We start from the raw sequence: 20,888 nt of genomic DNA, 5'->3' as shown, positions 1-20,888 counted from the left end.
ACGACTCGTCTGTTCAGGGCCCTCTTCTCCTCTGATTAGGGCCAAAGTACACAGGCAGGAGTTCTTGTCACCCTCATTCCCAGCAATACTGGGACAAGAAATGGGCTGGCCCCTGCATGCCTCCAGCAGGGCTGTCTGAAGGGGAAGCAAAGACGGGCTCTTTCTGGTCCTGAATACTCATATACCTGGAGAAAAACATGCACAGTCATACATGAAGCTGGACCATCATACAAGGTGTTCTGAAGTCATACAGCTCGAGGCCAGTGACGCAGGCAATCCAAGCTCCTGTGGGAGCAAAATAAGCCTCTTCTGGTCCAAAAGAAACCATGAAACTAGTAATGCAAGTGACAGGGAAAGGGGGACCTTGTTAGAAGGTAACTTGGGGTGATAAGACATGGGGCATTTCCAGTCACATCCCCCAATGTAATCATGGTTTCTAGGTATGTGGACAGGCGGAATAGTTGAAGGTCACAGATACAGGGCTTTCTGCTCCCTGACGTAGTAAGCTGGCCTTTAAGCAGATCCAGTAACCTTAGGCCAGACAGGCTGGATGTATTTTAGGAGGTGATGGTCAGACACAGTAGGAGTACAATTAGGGGTGAAATTAGTTAGTATAGCCCCGGGCGGGGGGGGTTGGTAAACACGGGTCTTGAGGCTTACCCAAGTGAGATAACCTGGCTAATGGGGCATAAAGGGGTGAGGAATTGTCTGCTTTGTATGGTAAGACAACATCCTTTGGCCATTTGCCCCCTGTAGGAGGTTCTCCACAATGGAAGGGGCTATCACTGTCAGAGCCTGGCCTAAAATGAGCCTGTCAACTTCCCCTACTAGTGTGATGGCTCCAGTTCTAGCTTTTCAAATAGGATGGCCAATCTGAGGCCATCAGATCCATGTACTGGGCCAGATATGCTGTGGGCCTCCACTGAGGCCCCAGGATCTGAGCTTAAACACCCTTCGCCAATGCCCTGAGTCTCATGAGCCAGAAGGTGAGACAGTTTAGTGAAATCAGCTAGGATGAAGATTGGGCTAGGTCAGCGCCTGACTTAGTTCTTTAAGACACAGCTCCTTTGTCCCTGTCCAGTTTGAAAGGCTGGTCTCCTGTGACAGAGTAAAGAAGCTAGGCTATTTGGGTAAAGCCTGAAATTCATACCGTGCAGTATCCTGTTGTCCTGCCTCCCCCCCAAACTCCCGTACCTGCTACTCCATTTGGTTTATGGTGAGCTGGAGTATGGATTCCTTCAGTGTGGCAAGGAGAGTTCGCTTACTTTACACGAGCTTGTACCCTAGACAGGAGACTTCTGTCTGGCGAAGCCAGGGCCTTCCTCACAGAGACTTGCTGTCCTGACGCCTGAAGCAGCTGGAGCAAGCGTCTCTCAAAACAGTGGTTGTGTTGGTTGCCAGAAAGGGATCATCATCGACATTCTGGAGAGTGGACCCTACCAGATCTTTCTGTGATGCTTCCCAAAAGAGCATGAGGGAAAACTTTAAACCCTTGGGGTAGCTGTGTCCAGGTTAGCTGATCTATCTCATTGGACATTTTGCATGTCTGTTCAAAGGTAAATTATGGGCTGGCTCACCAGCACCAGAAGAATGGAAAAGAAAATATCCTTAAGGCCCAGGACCAATTAGACCTGGTGACCTGGTGGGAGAAGCCTGAGCAAAGTTTACGGGTTTGGAATAGTGGAATGATTGGCATCCATCTGCTTATTTACCTTCCAGGGGTCCTGGACTGGCGGATAACCTGAGGTCCCCATCTTAAGGATCTGGAAAGACAAATTGCAAGCTGACTAGGAAGGGTGTGAGGGGATGTTTGCTTCCAACAGCCTCCTGACATGAACAATTTCTAGTCTTTTGGTTCATGGGATATTGCAGGGCCCTCATGAGTACGGCTGTGGCCAAGAGACTAAGCACAGTAGTGGGTGAGTGGTGTGCCCGGAGGATTTGTCTCAGCCCGTGTCTTAGAAAACTCTCCCTGCTGGTCCTGGAGCAGGTTTCCAGGACCTGTGTTTGCCTCTGCTGTGGAGTTTGGAAGGACTAGGAGATGTTCTTCAGACAGAGGGAGGTTAAGCTGGTCGGAGGAGCCAAGGAAACTGTAGTCTCCTGGGGAGTAAAAGTGATGGTTGTTCTTAATTTTTGAAGGAGATCTCTGCCCACAAAGGGGAAGGGACAATCTGTGACCACTACAAAGAAGTGTCACTTGTTTGTGGCCCAGACTGTACACTCGGGTCTGAAGTGGCAGTCCTTAACTGTGCCAGTGGCTCCCTAAACTGGCTTCTTTTTATTTGTAAATGGCCCCATAAGAGCTTTTTAAAAACAGAAGCCTCTGGCCTAATGTCTCCCAAGAACTTAACTGGGCAGCCTCCTATTGATGCTGTGACCAGGGACTCTCAGAGGAGGCTTAAGAGAGTAGAGCCCCAGCCCCTTCATTCTGACTTGTTGTCCACTTTCCTTGTGGTCAGCTCAGACAGTCCCTCCTCCAGTGTCCCCCCCCCCATTCCATACTATAGGCACATGGATCCCTTTCCAGGGCAGGTTCCCCCCAGTCTCCCCATTTTTGGTTTTGGGTGATCTCTGGGTGTGAGCAGTTTGGGGCTCAGGGTGAGCTGGAAAGCAGCCATGGTGTTTTTGTCTGTCTGTGTGTGATATGATCAGTGGCCATGGCAGCCTATTTTTGTGTATCGGGATCTCAGCTATTGACAATCCTTTGGGCCCTCTGTAAGCTGGGAGGTACTCCTTCCAGCCAGACCTGCTAGGTTTTGTAGCTTTCTGCACCTGTCAGGAGCAGACTGTGTTCAAAGGCTAAATTCAACGTCCTAGTATTGTCAGGAGCTAGTGGGTCAAAAGGCAGGTAAATCTGGAAGCATTCCCGTAATCACTCAAGGAATACCCACAGGAGATTCCTCCACTCCCTGGAGAGCATCGGTGCTCTTAGACAAGCCTCAAACCCCAGACATAAAGCAGCAGTAAAAAGGGCCCAAGTCTTGAGACCTCGTGCACATATTTGGGGTCCCAAATCAGAGCATTTGGATAGAGCGGCTTCTGCAAAAATGGGAAGGTTTCCATCTGTGCCAGCAGCCAATGACAAAAAGGCCTCCTTTGCCTCTGCACCAACACAGCCCCTTGTTCCGAGGTCCACTGAAGTCAACAGAGTCATAAGGAACTGTTGACAATCATCCCAGGTGAGCCAGTGGCAACAGAGGACAGACTCGAGGAGAGAAGTCAGAGTTGGGGTTTTTCAGAGAAAGGGAGTAGGGGGAGACGTAGATTAGCAAGGGCCACTGCTGCCCTCTGAGTCTCTCTTCTTGAGTGGAAAGGCAGAGGCTGGGTCTAATGAATCTGGGCCTCAATGAGCCCTCAAACAGGAGGCCAGTGGTAGTGAAGGAAATGGGAGAAATGGAATGTGTTCTTCTGAAGGGGTCATGATGGCCATGGGGCATGGGAGGAGGGTGTGGGGGGGCAGGGGAGAGACAGTGTAGAAGCAAAAACAGAAGCCGGGAAGAGGGTACAGAGCATTATAGAAATAGGAATGAACAAACTGGGGAGTTAAATATAACAATAGGATCTGGTGATTAGAAGGCAAGAATCAAAAGTCCAGTATATTCTGTGTCTGGCATATGCAAAGGATGCATTGGCAGTGAATTCATATACTGGGGTGGCACTGTTTAGACAGTGGGTGGGCTAGTTCCACAATTGGAGTAACTTTAACCACAGCTCCTTGGGACAAATGTTGAACTTTTTTTTTTTTCCTTGAAAAGAACCCACTGCTCAAGTGTGTGGAAACTGGCTCAATATTTTCAGCTCTGCTCATAAGAGTTTTCAGAATTGCAGGCTGGGTGTGGTGGCGCACGCCTTTAATCCCAGCACTCTGGAGGCAGAGGCAGGTGGAATTGCTGTGAGTTCGAGGCCAGCCTGGTCTACAAAGCGAATCTAGGATAGCTAAGGCTACACAGAGAAAACCTGTCTTGGAAAACCCAAAACAAAACAAAAACAAATTTCAGAACTGCATATAGTCTCTGGATACAAGACCATTGGAATCAACAGTGTGCTGCCAGGATCCTGATATAAAAATACAGCTTTCAACTCCATCAGAGACTTGAGAAGGAATCAAATTGATTACCTGAGTATGGCAGGAGTGCAGGTTAATAGCTTTCCAAATGATATGATGACAGAGACAGTTTGCTACCTGAATAGTCACCCAAAACTCTCTATAATGTTGAAGGATCTTCTTCAGCCTTCCAGTCTCTGATGGAGTTGAAGACCAGGTAGCTCAGTTTTACAATGAAACTTAGTTTAGGGGTTAAGATGTGTTTAGGTCTAGATGTTTTAAGTTGATAATGACAAGATGTGATGGAGATTGATTTACATTCAGAATTTTAGACGCACCAAGATAGGAAAGATGTTTTCTTCAAGGCTATCAAATATAAATAGCCAAAAGACTAAGAATGTACCATTTATATAATTCCTGATTATGTCATGGTTGTTCTTGTTATAGGTAGTTTATTATATATGTGTAATAATATAAATGTACATGTTAAAATTTTTTTAGAGTTTAATTAATAAAAATAAACATAAATAATTTTTTTAAAATTCAGCTTTCATGTAGTTTGAAGACAAAGGGTAAATTTGAGGACGTCAGAACTATAGCTAAAAGCCATGCCTACAGTAAAGAAAACCACAGAGCCCACGTCTCCCAAAGTCCCACCTTCCGGCACCGTGACATTTAACCATGGATGGTGCACCCTTTTCTCTCCCGTGAGAGAGGGATCCCACCCCCACCCCCGCGCTGTGCCGCTAAGCTACTCGTGGTCCCAACCGGCCAAGAAACTGGGGGTCTGGTAGTGCGCAGGAGCTTCTGGGAGTCGTAGTTTCTGGCCTTGCCCCCGCAGACTGTCACGCATGCGCGACTCGTAGCTAACCCAAGAAGTTCTTAGCCTTTGTCAGGCCGGGGATGGGAGGTGAGTTTCTTGGTGAGATGCTGCGGTCCTCCGTTTACCTCTGCAGTGGTCCAGTGGTGGTTCTGCGTCAGGTGGGACTGGAGTTCGTAGTTCTTGAGCTTCGTCCCCTCCCAGCTCCACGCGCCGGCCCAGGTCGCTCCGCGCGGGACCCGTGGGCAAACAGAAGAGCGGCGCGGACCTGAGGGGGAGGCGCGGTCATCTGTGCCCTGTGTCATCTCTCAGGCGCTTGGTCCCTTAGGGACAGCTCTAGGCGCCAGCGATAGGCATGTGAGGACCTAGATTCAGGATGCTTTCCCTGGGTTCCAGGTCCTCCATGATCTGAGCAACGCTTTCCGAAGAGCCCAAGAGGGAAGAAGCCCTTCGAGGCTCCATGGACGTCTGACTGCGAGAACCTGAGAAGAGCGGGACCTCGGGGACATAGAAGAGGTGGTGATCATGGAGACGCATTTGGCCAAAGTGCCCCGGAAAAGAGGTAGAATTACTCATAGGTTGCTGTGCATCGTAGAAGAGTGGAACTCATCCATTTGGATGGACAACCCCCCCCCCCCCCCCCCCCCCCCGTTGCCTTGGGTTAGGTGGTTCTTTGAAAAGGATGGCAGCTTGTCAACCCTGTCTTGAGGATAGGTGGGTTCTGAGAAGTTGCAGGGCTTACTGTGGGGGTGGGTCTCCGTTGCACTTGAGTGTCTGCACAATGGACCTCCCAGGGAAGACAGTGTGACAATTTAGTCACAAGTTCTTCCAGCTCATTATCCCATAGCGGTTTCCATTGTAGATACAAGAATTCAGCTTTGTAGTTGACACAAACATTTTCCCACACATCGTCCCACGTTGTCCACAGCCGGCGTGCTGTTCCAATACTCACAACCTGTCTAGCGGGCACAGAAGTTAGGGGCTCACTTCAATATGAGACCCATGTATCTTGAACTTTGGCCCGTGACCTACTGTGCCAGAATTGCCTCCAAGGGTGCTTGTCAGGTGTCTAGGTGTCACCTCAAACTCAACCAATCATAATTAGCAATCTACATCTTAAGTAAGCTTTTAAGAGGAATTTTTTTTTTTTTAATCGTAGAGTCTGCTTTAGGTAGATTATGATGGAAACTTACTTATTCTGGTTTGTAAACCAGAGTCTTCTGATTTCTGAGATGCATTAGGAGTGGAGCCACTGAATTTAAGGCCAGAGGAGCAACGCTCCTGGGTATATTTTTGCAGTACTGGAAAGTAGCAGTCTGTTTTGGATTCCTCACAGCCTTTGTTAACCCAGAGAGCACATTTGGTGTTATGAAGGGGGTTTACGTTATAGTCTGAGGAGCAAGATGGGTCCAGACCCTGTCACTACTGCTCTCTTGTCCTTAGCTCTGTGTTCCCAGGATCCCCTCCTTTCCCAAGAGAAGAGCGCAGAGGGAGAAGGGGCCGCTCTGAGACTCACAGCCAGATCCCAGGTGAGTCTTCATGGGAAATTGAGGTCAAACTCCATCTTGTGTCTCAGAGCGCAGACGCACTCCCTTTTTGATGTGGGGTTTCTTTGTCCACAGAGCCCATCTAGAGACCTGAGTTCTAATTCTAGGAGACTAATGGACTCAGTAGGAAATATGTTCTACTTACCCATAGTACCTCTCTTCTCCATCTAGTATTTATTGTCTCTCTACAGGCAGGTAAGCCACATTTTTCTTCTTTACCCCACTATGCTAATTTCTGTATTTGGTAATATAGGAAGCTATTTTAAGGGTAATACTATACAAACTTCTTTAAACTTGCATTTCTCTAAGGAAAGCAGCATGTGTGTAGACTGTAAGTAGGAACTTAAGAAAACACCTTAAGAGCCGGGTGTGGTGGCGCATGCCATTAATCTCAGCACTTGGGAGGCAGAGACAGGTGGATCTTTGTGAATTCGAGGCCAGCCTGGTCTACAAGTGAGTCCAGGACAGCCAAGGCTACACAGAGAAACTGTGTCTCAAAAAATCAAAAGAAAAAGAAAAAAGGAAAACACCTTAAATGGTTAAGTGACTAAAGTAAAAATGCAGACTCTGTTAAAACTGAGCCTGGAAAAGGAAAGCCTGTGAAGGGTTAAAAAACCTCAGAGTTAGGACCCAGTCCTCCCTCGGGATGAGCTTGAAATATTAGCTCTAGTTCCTTCCACAAAGAGCAAGTATGTCTAGGGAGAATTATTGGATATGGGTGCGTGGTGGCTGTACTAATTGTACTGTCTTCGTGATAGCTTCTGGCCCTTTTTTGTTTTCTCAACTGCCCTGTGAGTCTTGCAGACTTTATTAACCCAAGAAGCTTACATGGCATCTGAAGATACCCATCTTAAGCTGGCTTGTGCAAACAGTGGTCTTTATTGACCAACCTAACTGAAAGCCCAGGTTTGTCTAGCTTAGATAAAGGATTTAGGCAGCAGCAACATGGAGGGCTAGCTAGCTAGCGCGCCCATTTTGTTGACCTTTCTCTACCACTATGTGAGTTTTGCTCCTAAGCAGACTTTTCTTTTAGTGCCATCATCAAACAAATGTAGGCTTACATCTTCAAGGTTGAAGGTCAGCTGTTCTCCTAGTGCTGGAATTAATTCTAGCAGCACAGAAAAGGCCCCTCCCTTTTTTTTTTTAAACACCATTATTGGTGTTGGCTGAGAGTAACTGTGGAGTACAGCTGCGCACACGTATGTAGACACATTCCACCCATGACTGCGAGACCGAATCGTTCTACATGATCTCCACAGGCTTGAGTGACCAGCACAGAAACACAGAAACGTCAGGGCACAGATGCCAGGCGGGGAGGCACTGTTGGTGCATTGCAATACCCTGATACCAGATTGAAGCCTCCAATATCATAGTGGGTTGAATCTTTTATGGGTAATTTAAAAGTCTGTCCTTCTTTAATTTTATTAGATTTTACTTAATGCTAACTCTAGAACTTTTGCATACAAATCTGTCTGAGTTGATTAGGGTTTTAAATTTTTTTTGTACTAGATTTAGAAAATCTATATTAATTTTAGTTCTTACTTATTTAATAAGCAACACAGACTATTAAAAATATGTAGGTGTAATAACTTTCCTCACCAAGTCAGCGCTTATGTCTTTCTACAGAGGATCGCTGGTGTATTTTTCTGTATTTTGTTGCATTTATAATGCTAATTCTAGATATGTGCTACACTGTATTATTTCTTTCCATTTCCCTCCCTATATTCAACCTTGGGGTAGTTTGGCTAACCTATTCTGTAAATAGGATAGAGCTTTAAAAAAAAAAAAATAGAAGACGAAAAAGAAGATTTTTTTTAAGCAATAATGCTCCTTCACAGTTAGTATGCACATAATTCTATTCTGTATGATTTCTTTCTCCTACTGAGTTTTTCCTACCTTGCATGTAACTATTTTCACTTTCACCACTTGAGCTCTGTGTGTCCAGATTCTGGGACCAAGGTCTTTTTTTTTAATGAAGTTTTTTTCTCTTTGGTGGCTACTTGCGGAGCGGGGGCGGGGGGGGAACAGTTATTTCATTTTCAAAGATGATGCTTTTATTTCTAAATTATCAAATTATTTTAGGAAACTTTAAGACATGAGAAATGTTACAAATAACACAGAGATCTCTTGTCTCCATTTCATCCAAAATCCCGAAGTTAGCATTTTGCTTTGCACTAATCTCACTTCTGGAGTTGGAAAGTTAAAATTGGCACAATACCTTTGACCTTTCCCAGGTTTCCCAGCTGTCTTATTTTTCTGGATATAACATTTTTCCTTTTGTCCTGTAGTTCTCTTTCTGAGTTTGTTCTTACTCTTTAGCATGCTGTGTGTGCTCTTCTCGTGTGTTTACGTATTTCTAAAACACAGTAAAAGTGTTTAAAATATAAGGGATTTAAGATTGCTGTGCACAGTCGGGCAGTGGTGGCGCACGCCTTTAATCCCAGCACCTGGGAGGCAGAGGCAGGCAGATCACTGTGAGTTTGAGGCCAGCCTGGTCTACAAAGCGAGTCCAGGACAGCCAAGGCTACACAGAGAAACCCTGTCTTGAAAAACAAAACAAAACAAAACAAAAACCACTCCAAAGTTCTTAGCCATTTAGTTTTAGGTTTTGCATTTCCCTTCTTTACTTTCATATTTCACTATACTTTTGCAATTTTCATCAGCCATAGTTTTATTCTATCTCTGTCTGGGAATTTACAAAAATCTACTCTGTTGGTTTTTGCAAAAAGCTTCATAGATGTTTAAATAGAAAGCAATTTAGGTCCAATTATGTATTTGTTCCATGTATGTTTCAATAAACTTGGACTATTATTCCCATTCTCTCTGGATTTACATACCAGAGGCATATGTTCAACATTAATATGTAGCCACCCCTCGCCCCCTCCTTTTTTTTTTTTTTTTTTGGTCTCTTTTTCCCCTTCTCTTTTTAGGTTACAAAGATATAGCCTTATATCCTTCCTCATAAATGCCATTAAGTTCCCTTAATCAGTTTTTCACAGTTTCTAATGTAATTTTACCTTGAATTAATTCCACCTTTCCCTGGGTTTGCTGTTCGCTGACAGATTTTTCATTCTATGACCTCTGTTTGCAACCTCTGTATTAGAATTCTTCTGAAGACTGTGTCATGGTTTTTTGTTTTTTGGGTTATGTTTTGTTTTTTGTTTGGGTTTTTTGTTTGTTTTTATTAAGGACTTGTAGGGGAAGTGTGCAGACATTCTTTTCTTTTTATCACTACCTATATCTTACTTTTTAACAGAAAAATGGTGTTTTCTCAGTGCAAACGTAGTGCTATGTCACATTCGGTCTCACAGTGTGCCTGGTACTCAGCGAAAGTTCATTGATCGTTTGGGATCTGCACACTGTTCAGAAGCCCGCCACTTCCTTTGTTGGGTGTATCTCGGCCTTTTGCCGTGTTTCCTTTAGGAAGGACTGCAGGGAAGGGGCTCTCCTCCTCTCGGCAGCAGGATACACACCCTGCCAGTGAGACGAGGGCAGGTAGGCAGAGAGCAGAAGTTCCCGTTTCCTGTCTTTTACATCAGCCACCACGAGAAAGAGTGATCCAGGTTTAGGGTGGGTCCACTGGCCTGAAGAGAGAAGGATTTAAGGTGTGGCTTCTTACCTCAGATGATCCAATTAGCCAAGAAATCCCTCATAGGTTGCCCAGCTACTTGGGTTCATAGTTAATTCCGCATGTAAGTCGAGCAGACACCCAAGAACGTCCACCACAGGTATCGGCTGAGAGATGATGAGAAATTCTGTTTGTGTCTTAGGAAACCGTGACATTCAAGGACGTGGCCATGGACTTTACACCAGAGGAGTGGGGGAACCTGGACCCTGCACACAGGGCGGCGATGCTGGGGAACTACCGGAGCCTGGTCTCACTTTGTAAGAACAGCTTCTTCCCATGCCTCTGAGACCCACCCCCAGGGCCGTCACTACGTCATTGAGAAGGAGGCGCACTAACGAGCCTTTACTTCTCATTCGGAGGTCAGGAAGCGTTTCCTCTTGGCCCAGAGGAGGAAACCGTTTTGTTTGGCTGGATGCTGGGGATTGCCTCTGAGCCTTGCATACACTGAGCATGCGCACTGCTACTGAGCGTATACAAACACACACACACACACACACACACACACACACACACACACACACACACACACACCCGATTCTGTTCTGTTCCCAGTCTTTGGGGGAAATGTTTAGGCTTCTTGTGTATCAAAACTCAAATGACAACCTAGTTACACTCTCATCAAGGGGAGAAACTTAGGGAAGCAGAAGTGTCGTTGGGACTTTATTTTTGTTTATAGTCAATTGGCTTGTCTATGCCCTGTCTAAACTATTAACTCAGGGCCCCTTCTGTGGCCGAGGTGGCCATCAGCAGCTCTGGACTTAGGTTATTTTTCCAGCTAGAGAGCGGAACAAAAAAAAGGAGATGCTTTTCCTGGCAGTTGAATTCAACTCATAGGCATTGTATCCACCAGAGAAACCTTATAGGGCAGAGAGAGGGAGTGCTTGTGGCCCGTTTTGGGATCCTGTGTGCATCACTGCTTGAGTGTGTGTGTGCATGCATGTCTGTGTGTGTGTGTGTGTGTGCGCGCGCGCGCGCGCGTGCATGTGTGTGTGTGTGTGTTTGTGTGTGTGTGTGTGTACGTGCTTGCTTATTTGAGGGTGGAACAGACTGTGTGGTGGCCAGTGTCAAACCATCATATTAAATCTCCAAAGGAATTCTAGTAATGGAAAAAAGAAGAAAGAAAATCGTTGGAAGACAAGCACTGTAGGTCCACAGTCACCGTTTTGGAATACTACTGAAACCCCATAGTGTTCATATTCTTTCCTGAAGTGGAGATTAATCTACAGTATTGTTTGTTCTATAATCTCCTCAGAGAAAAAGGAAACTGAGAGACTCTGTCTTCCTTTACAACAGACAAATCTGTCTTTACAAACTCAGCTTAACTGCAGATATTATAAGTCCCATTGGGAGGTCCTTCCTCCCTCACCCCAGATGGCCTTGCAACATCTTGTCTTCTTTGTAGATGAAGGGCGCGGACCTAAATTCCAGTAGAGATCTTGGTGCCCGCCGTGGATACGTGTTTTGTTCATTTTACTCTCTTCCTTTCTTGTTCTTTTTAATGAACAGGGCTTCCCATTTCCAAAGCCGATAACTATCATTTGGATGATGGAAAAGAACTACTGAAGCTTGAGAAAAAATCTCCCAAATGCAGTTACGCAGGTAGGTGAGATTGATTGGTGGGGGCTTCAGACATGTTCCGGAGAGTGAGCAAGTAACTCTTTTCTGAGCTTAAGAGACACTGCTAGAAATGCCCATGTGCCTTGATTTTCAAAATATTTTAAAATTTGAAGCTTTTAAGCATATAAGTCAAAATAATATATCACCAAAATTAAGAATTTTATTTCACTCTCTGTTCCTTTCTTTCCTTTTTTCTTTTTTCTTTCTTTCTTTCTTTCTTTTTTTTTTCAGCAGTAAAATACATAACAGCGTTATGTTTCTATTATTTTTTTTTACAAGTTGAACACACTCATATAACTGCTGTCTGTTGTAGAAATTGTATTAATTCTGGAGGACTTTGCTGGTCCAGCTAGCTCCCAAATGATTAAGGTAGAGACCTAGTGATCTATTTAACGAGCTTTAGCGCAGTAACTGGGCAGGTACAATTTAAACTGATTTTCTAAGCTAGTCTGTTACTTCCCTGCCACACTCCCCAAGTTACTTGACAGTCTTCATCCTGTCTGAGCTGGATCTGCTCTATCAGGCCACATCTCCTCTCTCCATCCTCCTCCTTTCTCCTCTCCTTCTCCCGGCCTTGTAATCAGCACCAGAAGAGAACTGCTCACTCCTCATCTGCCCAACTTCAGGCTGTCCAGCCGTCTTTATTAACCACTCAGAGATAATTGGGGAGCAAAGTTTACCCAACGAAGACTGGTGTACTTGAAAATTCAGTCATGTACACGGCAACTAGATCTTGAGGCCCTGAATTTAACATCTGAATAGACAGAGCACTAGACCAACCCTCCAAAACTGCCTAGATCAAGAAAACACTAGTCGCCTAAGAAGCACACCTCTCTCCCAAGGGTAACTTTGTCTGAACTTGTAACACCAGAGTTAGTTTCGATTGCTGGCGAACCTTATTTAAGTGAAGTCAGTGTATGTTCTTTGAGTCTGGCTTCCTTCTCTGAGCTTTCACAGTGAGATACATCCATGTTGTAGCATGTTGCTGAAATTAGTTCATTCTCAGTGTTATGTAGCCTTTCATTATTTCAGTATCACAGTTTGCCCATTCTAAAGACAGCTGTTACAGTAAAATGTATCAGTTCGGCCTAAGATGCTAATAACTGACACAGAGTCTGAAACATAATTTAAAGCTGCCAGCACTAAGCTGGGCAGAATCTAAACTGATACAAATCTACATGAACTACTCTAAACCTCATAACATACATATATTCCAAACACTTGCCAATCTGGTGATCCTTGGGCCATTTCTCTACCCCCTTCTCCTCTCTCAACTGTCTTCCCCTCTGTCAAATTTGGCTCTGCCCCATCTCCAGGAAGTCCCGCCTTCCACTTCCTGTCCTTTGCCCAGCTTATTGGCTAAACAGCGCTTTACTGACAGTTTTTACATCCACTCAAGACATTCCTCCACAGACAGCCATTTGAGTGATATGAATATTGTTCCTGTATACAGTCTTTCACATGTCTTTTGATGAATACATGTTTCTCTCTCTCTCTGTGCACGCCCACACACACGCACACACACACGATGTAGATATTGCCAAAGAGGTTTACAAAATCTTTCCAATTACATTTCCATTGGGAAAAGTTGCTACTTCTAGTTTTTCCACATGCTTAGTAACACTTAATATTGTCCATGTTTATTTTAGCCATTGCTATAGGTATGTGATGTCTTTTACGTTTTAAGAAATAAAAGTTTTAGAGATTCAGATAAAGTTCCCTCATTCTTTTGTTCTCTAGAAGTAGCCACTTTGTCTTAAAGTTGGTGTGACTCGATCTTGTATTTACATGAACAGGTGTATGTATGCATGTGCAAATATACATAAAAATGTGTGCTTTATTGTTATAATTCTCTGCCATTTCATTTTGTTATCGGTCTATATTAATATGTAATGAACTGTATATTTTTCTTTTAAACAATATGGAATATGAAAGAAGTGCATTGTGTGGGTAAACTGGACAGTTTGTTTTTACTTTTTGACCATTAGCCAAGTTGCATGACTATCTTTTATTACTCATGTTCATCTTGAGACTTGACCTTAAAATAGATAGATGACTGGAAGAAGATATATGGGTCTTAAAGTGTCATGTACTTTGGCATATGCCTTTAATCCCAGCACTTGGGAGGCAGGGGCGGGCAGATCTCTATGAGTTCAAAGCCAGCCTGATCTACAGAGTGAGAACAGGGCAGCCAGGGCTACACACAGGAACCTGAGCTCGAAAACAAAAACAAAAAAAGTGCCACATACTAGTTTTATTACGTTTGTTAATGTCCTTTCTCCATCTTGGCCATCAGTTGGCTTAGTGGCTCTTGTCCATTCTTGGAAAAACAATGCCACTGCATGTTTTTCATTTGCATTTCTCTGAGTGCTAAATATGAACTGTGTGAGCATTTGTGATTATTGCCTATTCAAGTTTCTTGTTGTAGCCACTTGTGCATTTTAGATTCTAGTACCTGACAGTGGTGATATTTCAGTATAAGGAGGGATTGGTTCTTATAGTTTGGAGCCTATTTAATAAGCCCCAAATTTGGTATATGAAACTTTAGGATTTTAAGGTCAGATTTACTGGTTGCTATTTTTCAATCCTGGGGTTGGAACCAAAGTCTTGTATAGGCTAGGCACGCACTCCACCCTTGAGTCACATCCCTAGCTCTTCCTAATTTGTTTAAGATTGTCTTTTGTGGTTTTTTTTGTTTGTTTTTTTTTTCATATGTTATTTTATTTATTTATTTATTTATTTTTATTAATTTATTCTTGTTACATCTCAATGTTTATCCCATCCCTTGTATCCTCCCATTCCCCCCCCCCCATTTTCCCATTATTCCCCTCCCCTATGACTGTTCCTGAGGGGGATTACGTCCCCCTATATATTCTCATAGGGTATCAAGTCTCTTCTTGGCTACTTGCTGTCCTTCCTCTGAGTGCCACCAGGTCTCCCCCTCCAAGGGACATGGTCAAATGTGAGGCACCAGAGTACGTGAGAAAGTCGTATCACACTCTCCACTCAACTGTGGAGAATATTCTGACCATTGGCTAGATCTGGGAAGGGGTTTAAAGTTTACCTCCTGTATTGTCCTTGGCTGGTGCCTTAGTTTGAGCGGGACCCCTGGGCCCAAATCTGCCTATCATATTGTTCTACTTGTAGATTTCTAGGATAAGATTGTCTTTTGAGGGCTGGAGAGGTGGCTCAGAAGTTAAGAGGATATACTGTTCTGGTCGAGACCCTAAGTTTGATTCTCAGCACCCGTGTCAGGCGGCTGACAACTGCCAGTAACTCCAGCTCCAGGAGATCCAAGGCCTCTGGCCACTGTGGGCATCTGACTCACACATACGTACACACTCACAAACACACACAATTAAAATCAATCTTTAAAAGCCATTTACTTTTCCTTTGTGTGTGAGTGTGGGCCTGGTGAGAGTGTTGCATCCCCTAGTACAGAAACTGCAGTGTGTTCTGAGCCTCCCTGTGGGTGCTGGGAACTGAGCCTGGGCTCAGGGTCTAGCACAGCAGAAAATACCCTGAACCACTGAGCAATCTCTCCAGCCTAGCCCTTACTAATTTAAGTTTACTTTTTGTGAATTGTTTTGTCCTACTCATGTCAGGAGTAAAATCTGAATTTTATTATAAAACAGTCAAATTCTGTTGTGCTGGTATTTGTTTTTGCAAACGAAATGAAGTGGACCTTTATCACGCTTCCAGCCTGTACTCCAGCACCGTTTACTGAGTGACCTTTTGTCACTGGTTTGTAATGCTGCCCTTTGGTAAACCTGGTTCACTTACACATATTTGAATTTCTTTCTAGGTTTATTTGTCTGTGTTCCAGTAGCATACTACTTTAATTACTATGCTGAATAGTATTTATAATAGCTAGTATTATACTATGCTATTATTACTACTTATTAGTAAATGTATATATATATATATATATATATATATATATATATATATATATATATATACACTTCGCTGCACACATCTGTGTAGCGATTTCTTGACTATTTATTATAACAGAAGGTATGCTATAAAGTATGGTTTTTCCTATGCAGGCCTAATTGACCTCCATTGGCACTTTTTTTTTTTTTTCATCTTTTCCCCTCCTTCTGTTGAATTTCTGATCATCTTCTCCTCCATCTGATTCTCCTGGATAGAGTCATTTCATTTTCATACTTATTTGCATCCGTTCTTTTTTGCAAAACCGTCCGATAGGAAGGTCAGACCCACTAACTCCACAAAGGCGTGCTTTCATCTTCATTCATTCTCACCAGTTATAGAACTGGTTTTGTTAGTCACAGAGATCAAAGGAAATTTCCATTTGCAATGTCTTTTCAGACGCGGAAACTAGACCTGAGAGCAAGGATTCAACTTCAGTGCGAGGCGGCTCCAAAGAAGAGTCCCGCCAGGTTACAGCGGACAGACCGAAACAAAATTCTGCTTCTGACTGCAGCTTGGAAACAGCTCTTGAACGTGGGCATTGGTTAGAGCATTGTCAAAGAAATCAGGAGAGGCACGTAAGACAAATGTTCACTCACAAGAACTCCCTCCCTGTGGAAAAAGACAGCGAGCGTGATGTTTATCGGAAATTTTTCAGTCAGAAACCTCCCCTTATGACTGATGACAGAGTTCCCAGAGGATCCCGTGACTTTCATACGCTTGGGGAAAGACTGAAGCAGAAGTCAAACTTAATGAAAAAGCAGAGGCCGTGCAAAGAGAAAAGGCCCCATAAGTGTGAAGACTGCGGTGAACTCTTCACTTACCATTCAGTCCTCATCCGGCACCAGCGGGTGCACACTGGGGAGAAGCCCTACAGCTGCAGCGACTGTAGCAAGTCCTTTAGCCACAGAGCCAACTTGACTAAACACCAAAGAACGCACACTAGAATTCTCTTCGAGTGTACTGAATGCAAGAAAACCTTCATAGAAAGCTCGTCTCTTGCCATGCATCAGAGAATCCACGTTGGCGACAGACCTTACCAGTGCGGCGAGTGCGGGAAAGGCTTTAACCGAAGTGCCCATCTCGCCCAGCATCGGTTGATTCACACTGGAGTGAAGCCCTACGAGTGTCACGAGTGTGACAAAGCGTTCATTCATTCGTCGGCGCTCGTTAAGCATCAAAGAACGCACACCGGGGAGAAGCCCTACAAGTGTCAAGAGTGTGGCAAAGCCTTCAGCCACTGCTCGTCTCTGACCAAGCACCAGAGAGTTCACACTGGAGAGAAGCCGTACGAGTGCAGCGAGTGCGGGAAGACTTTCAGTCAGAGCACACACCTTGTTCAGCACCAGAGAATTCACACTGGGGAGAAGCCCTATGCATGTAGCGAGTGTGGGAAAACATTTAGCCGGAGCTCCAATTTTGCTAAGCATCAAAGGATTCATATTGGGAAGAAACCCTATAAATGTGGTGAATGTGGGAAAGCCTTCATTCACTCGTCAGCTCTTATTCAGCACCAGCGAACGCATACTGAAGAGAAGCCTTTTAGATGTAACGAGTGTGGGAAAAGCTTTAAGTGCAGTTCATCCCTCATCCGCCACCAACGACTCCACACTGAAGAGCAACTCTGAACGCCCACAAGTGTTAACAAGTGTAAGGCGGCTTTATCGCTGCCTTTAGTATTTGAATATTTAAATAGAAGGTCTGTCATGTGGCCCTAGGGAGAGTCTGTGTGTGGATATGATCTCACTTGTCCTGTGTATAACTTTGAACAACAGATAGGAAATCCCTTACACCCAGTGACTGGATAATAGTGAAAACCTCTGGCTATAAATCTCAAAATTTTTGCTCCCAATTTTTCAAATACCCAATTTTAAATTCAAGAAACGTTTGGGACCCAGTAGTGATGAGAACATTGTGAAATCTGGTTTCCGCATGCTTAGTGACAGCAGGGCCTTCTGGATCTTTCGTTTTGCAGATTAGGCTTGAGACTTGCATCCTTATCCTCGGGAAGACAGAGACTTGTTACTCTGAACTCAAAGGTAGACAGGCACTTGAAATCGATTCCTTAGAGAGTAATTTCTGTATTAGAAAGTAAAGGAGAGGGGTTAAAACTACTTAGGATTCCCCCACAGAGTGCTGTCTAACTTGATGACATATCTACAACAGGTTCTGAGTTAGGTTTACAAGAACTATATTGGTCATTGATTCACATAAATTGAATCATTATCCTTTTACTTTGAAAATTCTCTAGTTCCCTTGGATCTACCCTAAAATATTTAATGGATCTGAATCTTCGCTTGGCTTTTGTTTGCCAAGGTCCTTCCTCTTTTCTCATCTTTGGCATTCATTGAGCCCTTGGTATTTTTTATAATCATATCATCAAGGAGAATTCATCCCGCTATGTTATCCAGCTTTCTGTGACTTTTAGAAAACTCTCCAGCTGTACTGCAATTTGAACGTATCCAAAAAGCTCTTAGGGGTCAATGTGTTCTTTTATTTAGGGTACCAGTCATGAAGAATGTGAGGCGCCATGGCATGCTTTCCTGTGAGGCATAGAAAAAGCTCACAGGACAGCCCTAAAGTGACTGGCCTGAGGGTAAACATCCTCCTTTCTCCTATTATCTGGCTTTCATGTTTATTTACGTTATTTTATTATCTTCCATACATTAGTTGGTCTTTATCCCTGACCTCTTAAACGTGCCATGATATCATTGTGATCTATTAGTGTAAGTGACGGAAGTGACCAAAAACCATTGAGAGGACAGGAAACACACAAAAAAACGAAAGCTCGGGTAAGTATTTAGTAAAGCGATACACGATGTCAGTTTTTTATCATTCTATTCTGTAGTACAAGTTATGTGAGAATAAAAACTATAGGAAAAAGTAATCTCAGGCTTCTAGCTCTTGTCTTCTTACACCGTTCCAGTTTTCGCTCTTGCCGTCTGTCTCAGTCAGGGTTTCTAGTACTGGGAAGAGGCACCGTGACCACAGCGACTCTTATAACGGAAAACATTTAACTGGGGCTGGCTTACAGTTCAGAGATTTTGTCCGTTATCATCATGGCGAGAAGCATGGCAGCGTGCAGGCAGACATGGTGCTGGAGAGGGAGCTGAGAGTTCTACATCTGGATCCACAGGCAGCAGGAAGAAAGAGTGAGCCATTAGGCCTAGCTTGAGCTTCTGAGATCTCAAAGCCCGCCCCCCAGTGATACACTTCCTCCCAGCAAGGCCACACCCACTCCAACAAGCCCATACTTCCAGTGATGTCACTTTAGGGCTGTCCTGTGAGCTTTTTCTATGCCTCACAGGAAAGCATGCCATGGTGCCTCACATTCTTCATGACTGGTACCCTAAATAAAAGAACACATTGACCCCTAAGAGCTTTTTGGAGACATTCAAATTGCAGTACAGCTGGAGAGTTTTCTAAAAGTCACAGAAAGCTGGTCTGAATGAAAGTAGCTGCCCCCCATGGTTCATTATATGACTAAAGCAAGTTAGTTTGAAGAAGTGATGGCAATGAGAGATACTGCCTGGTTGGTGAAGGAAATATAAATTCAGTAGTGATGGAATTCATAGGAACTGAGGGGAAAGGGACTCTTCATAAAGACATTTTGGAATGAACAGAAACTCACTTAAGGAGGCTAAGTTGGGTGGAAAGGCGTAAGGTCTGCCTTAATTAGGGTTTCTGTTGCTGTGGTGAAAGACCATGACCAAAAGCAAGTCGGGGAGGAAAGGGCTTGTTTAGCTCACACTTCCGCATCAAAGTCCATCACTGAAGGAAGTCAGGACAGGAACTCAAAACGGCAGGATGCTGAAGGCAGGAGCTGATGCAGAGGCCATGGAGGCGGGTGTTGCTGCTTAGTGTCTTATTTGCCGTGGCTTACTCAGCCTGCTTTCTCTAGAGACCACAGGACCACCTGCCCAGGCATGGCCTCACCCACAATGGAGTGGGCCCTCCCACCCATCCCCCGGAAAATGCCCTGCAGCTGGATCTCATGGAAGCATTTTCTCAACTGAGGCTCTCTCCTTTCAGATAACTCTAGCTTGTGTCAAGTTGACAAAACTAGACAGTTCAGGGTCTGAAGCCCAACTAGAAGAATGGCTGACCCAAGGAAAGGTGCTCAACTCTGTCATGACTTTGGCCAGTATAACATCCTCAAGAGTAGGACTTAGCAAACCAGGTTTGGGATTCTTGAGCAAGTCTGGCCACCACCTATTTCTACAAATTGTATTGGATCTCAACTACACTCAGTGTTTACATGGTGTCTAACTGCTTTTGTGTTCAGCAGCATCAGAGGTTGTGTCTGCTGTGACCAGTCTCATAAACACAAATAGCTTGTAGGCGACCGATCTGTACTTCATGTTCCAAGAGAAATTCAAACTCAGGCTTGAAACTTTGTTTTAGAGATCAAGGCACCAGCAAGTTTGAGTCTGGTGAGTGGCCACTGCCTTGTTCACAGAAGGTCCCTCATCCTCACAGGCTGTGAGAACTGTAGTCTCCTCGGATGCTTTAAACACACTGCCCCCCTTCATGAGAACTCTACTGGCACAATCTAATCACTGCTCAAAGGGTCCCACTTAATACCATCACCCCGGTGACAAAGTCCCAACACTTGAATTTTGGAAGGACATATTTGGTCCATAGCAGATCATGTCCTAAAATCGTGTAGTATTTGCTGATTGGCCCTGAGCTGGATCACCCATGTCAAGGAGTCGGGGGTGCGGTTAAAACCAGTAAGAAGTCAGGTGGAGTAGGAAAGTTGTAATGATGGTGAGCTTGCCCTGCGCTGGAGAGTGGAGCCATTCTGCGTACCCTCTTAGGCTGAAAAGCAGAGTGGAGAAGATGTACACACCCACTGCAGCTGCTGGGGACTCGGGAGTCCTCTCAGTCTAGGGGATGTGTAAGAATACAGGATATTTAGAGTGGGAAAATAAAGAGATGAGAAATGACACGTTGAAGTAGTCCTAACCTTAGGATGTAACTTTGTATGTCTTAAGAGAAGTTCTTCAGTTATTAAGACCTTTTCAGAACCTTCAAAGCCTAGATGAAACAGTTCAACTGGAGGCAAAAAAAAAAAAAATCTAATGAAATAGGACCAATGTGAGCTGTTCACAGTTGAACAATTTCTTGCATTCCCACTTAGCAAATATGTGTTCTCAAAAGACTACATTGCATAATAGTAAGATGGCAATACCTATAAAAGACCTCACACACATTAAGTAATGATACAGACAACCAACCACCCATGTCCTCCTACTTGCTCATGTGTGCTCTCAAGCACTTTAAATCTTTATTTAC

The 20,888-nt window shown here is 44.2% G+C and overlaps 2 protein-coding genes across 2 annotated transcripts; both read left to right on the top strand.

The window, feature by feature from the left end:
* The first annotated feature begins 5,363 nt into the window (after window positions 1-5,363).
* Window positions 5,364-11,788, top strand: LOC127208782 (zinc finger protein 286A-like). The gene is made up of 4 exons (XM_051168364.1): window positions 5,364-5,427; window positions 6,309-6,394; window positions 10,183-10,297; window positions 11,547-11,788. Exons 1-4 carry the CDS (start codon window positions 5,391-5,393, stop codon window positions 11,645-11,647), a joined length of 339 nt encoding a protein of 112 aa, XP_051024321.1. The 5' UTR covers window positions 5,364-5,390; the 3' UTR covers window positions 11,648-11,788.
* On the top strand, window positions 11,672-17,218 carry LOC127207939 (zinc finger protein 286A-like). Its single transcript, XM_051167287.1, has 2 exons — window positions 11,672-11,683; window positions 15,947-17,218. The coding sequence occupies exons 1-2, from the start codon at window positions 11,672-11,674 to the stop codon at window positions 17,216-17,218; spliced, it is 1,284 nt and encodes a 427-aa protein (XP_051023244.1).
* Window positions 17,219-20,888: the final 3,670 nt, after the last annotated feature.

Source organism: Acomys russatus, chromosome 25 (assembly GCF_903995435.1).
Source record: "Acomys russatus chromosome 25, mAcoRus1.1, whole genome shotgun sequence".
In the NCBI taxonomy this organism is placed as follows: Eukaryota; Metazoa; Chordata; class Mammalia; order Rodentia; family Muridae; genus Acomys; species Acomys russatus.
Note: the sequence above shows the minus strand (reverse complement) of the source record. Positions and strands in the feature narration are given on the sequence as shown.

Coding starts and splice junctions, on each gene's coding strand:
- LOC127208782 (XM_051168364.1), top strand. CDS start 5,391: ATGGAGACGCATTTGGCCAAAGTGCCCCGGAAAAGAG. Junction 5,428..6,308: donor CAAAGTGCCCCGGAAAAGAG/GTAGAATTACTC, acceptor TCTTGTCCTTAG/CTCTGTGTTCCCAGGATCCC. Junction 6,395..10,182: donor GACTCACAGCCAGATCCCAG/GTGAGTCTTCAT, acceptor TTTGTGTCTTAG/GAAACCGTGACATTCAAGGA.